The sequence below is a fragment of the Bison bison genome, unplaced genomic scaffold (assembly GCF_000754665.1).
Source record: "Bison bison bison isolate TAMUID 2011002044 unplaced genomic scaffold, Bison_UMD1.0 scf7180017864527, whole genome shotgun sequence".
In the NCBI taxonomy this organism is placed as follows: Eukaryota; Metazoa; Chordata; class Mammalia; order Artiodactyla; family Bovidae; genus Bison; species Bison bison.
This window is the reverse complement of record NW_011495078.1, coordinates 10,720,742-10,722,983: the sequence shown is the minus strand read 5'-3', so window position 1 is coordinate 10,722,983 and position 2,242 is coordinate 10,720,742. Positions and strand designations below refer to the sequence as shown.

Below are 2,242 nucleotides of genomic sequence, written 5' to 3'. Positions count from 1 at the left end.
TTCACTCTCAGGGTGCGGAAGTCGGCTGGGTTTTTTTCCTTGGCCAAGGACCTCAAAGGTACTTTTGAGGCAATGACTCTGAAAGCCTTTGCAGGTTTTTTTTCTTTTTTCTTTCTCTCTATCCCTTGCTTTCTTGATCTCTCTCTCTCTCTCTCTCTCCCCCCTCTCCTTCCCTTAAAAACAAAAACAAAAACTGTGTCTTGAAGCGAAGGAGTTCCGCGGTTTGTGGAGAAATAAAGCACTTCTAAGAGGAGACGGCGACGTGACTTTGAACTTGGCTCAGCTCCTGCGTGTCCTGCAGAGAGAGAGAGGTGAACTGGAGCCGGGAACGAAGAGCCAGGAGCGCCCAGGCCGCCGGATCCCCAGCGGGGATCAGCCGTCCGTCCCACCGCCCGGCCGCGCGGCCCCTGGATCCTGGGCCCGCGAGCGCCCAGCGGCTTCGGCCCGCAACGGGCGCCGAGAAGGGGGAATCCAAGCGAAAGGAGAGAACGGGGCGGGGAGGAGGGGACAGAGGAGGGCGGCGGGGGCGAGTCCGTGGGAAGGAAGGAAAACTTGGAGAAGTCTGATGGTTTGGAAGAAGAAGAGTGAGGTTTGCGGACATGCAGGATTGTTATTCTCACGACCATTATTTCTAAGAAAATATTTTCTTTGGGAAATACTTTCGGGGTAAGCTTTGCCAATTCTCCCCCCTCCTACCCCTCCATACAAATTGATGAATACAAGAAACAAGTGTGAAAGGCTGTGCCTTGGGCAGATTCACTGTATCAGGGCAGCCCTTCTGCCTGGCGTATTTCTCTCTCTCTTTCTCTCTCCCTGGTCCCTTTCTGCCTCGAGGGGCAGTTTGACATTTGCCTTCCCCTCCCCCCTGACAGAGGGAAAGGTGTGCGCAGAGGAGGAACATTTCCTTCTTTCAGAAAAGTCGAGAAGCCCCAGCTTCCGAGCAAAATCCCGGGCTTTCAGACAAGATGCCCGGGCTTTCCTCCTCCTCGCCCCCAGCCCCGGGGCAGGGGCAGGGAAGGCGGGCAGCGGGAGGGCACCGGGGCCCTTGTGCGCGGGGCTGCGGTCAGCTCGGATCTTTAGGGACCCGCTCAAGCCGGGAGAGGCTGCGTTGTGCGAGCGCAAGGGCCGGGTTCTGCTCCAGATCGCCTGCTGGAGTTCTCTTCCCGCGTTTTCTTTTTCTTTTTTTTTTTTTTTGATGGCCTTAATTTCAACTTGAAAATTTGAAATGCGTGTTGATTATTTTCTTCCTTGAATTTTATTTCAACTCCCAGAGATTTTTATTTTTAAAAGCAGTTCTTTCTGCTAGCTAGGCGAAGAAAGGCGCTGGCCTCGGGCCTTCCATTCGCACCTCCGCAGCCTCCGCGGCCCGTCGCTTCCTCTCCGGTTACCTCCAGAGCGCGAGCTTTCGGCCTCGGGACGGGAAACGTCCTCAGCGGCCAACCGGGGACCTGGGACCCAGAGAGCAGCCTCGGGCCCCGCCATCGGCTAGAGCGGAGGGCTGCGGGGGTGGGGGTTCTCGCTTCTGGAGAATGATTTATAAATATCTTCTAGGTTTGAGCCCTACCAGTCTGGAGATCTCTTTTCCCGGGACTCTGATGAGCCTGACCCTCGGCCGAACTCCAGCCTGAGCCTGGCTTGGCCGGGCGCCTCCGGCGTCCCCACACCTCCCACCCTACAGTGGCAGAGGCCCGGACTTCTGGGCACCCACCCCGAGGGTGACACTGTCTTTAAACCGCTTCCAAACAATCCCCTCCCTCGCGGGGGCCGCTGCCCAGTGTTTACAGCCTTAATCAGAGAGGGACGCGAGCGGCCGGAGGAGTGGAGCGCGCCGAGCGCCGGGTGGGGGCCGCGGCCGGGGAGGGGGCGGCGTTTGGGTGAGTGTCCAGAAGGGTGGGAGGGAAGGGCACGTCTGTTTTTTCTAGCCACCCCCCTCCCATCCTGCACCTGTGTGTTCACTACCCCAGGACAAGTCGACAAAAGTGTGTGTTGGGGAGGTGGGCGCGGATCAGGAGCGTGCCAACACGTCCGGAGATCTGCCCCTGAGCCGCGCGCCCCCCGGCGCCCTCCAGGCGGGGCACTGGGGCTGTAGCCTCCCGGCGCACAGAACCTCCCACCTCGCGGGCCCGGTCGCTAGCCACGTTCTCGAGCAACCAGAGGTGCCCGCTTTCGGTCCCCGGAGAAACGGTGGCTTCTACGGGAGGGCGTGGGCGCAGAGTACGCAACCAAGGGCACTGTGACCCCA

General features: G+C 59.2%; 1 protein-coding gene across 1 annotated transcript in view; it reads left to right on the top strand.

Moving 5' to 3' along the window:
- The window catches only part of ZIC2 (Zic family member 2), a 14,766-nt gene that overhangs the window by 3,792 nt on the left and 8,732 nt on the right, over positions 1-2,242 (top strand). The window contains exons 5-8 of the mRNA XM_010831556.1: positions 207-530; positions 873-1,129; positions 1,357-1,484; positions 1,552-1,670. Coding sequence (XP_010829858.1) covers positions 207-530; positions 873-1,129; positions 1,357-1,484; positions 1,552-1,670 — 828 coding nt within the window. The remainder of the gene's footprint in view (positions 1-206; positions 531-872; positions 1,130-1,356; positions 1,485-1,551; positions 1,671-2,242) is intronic.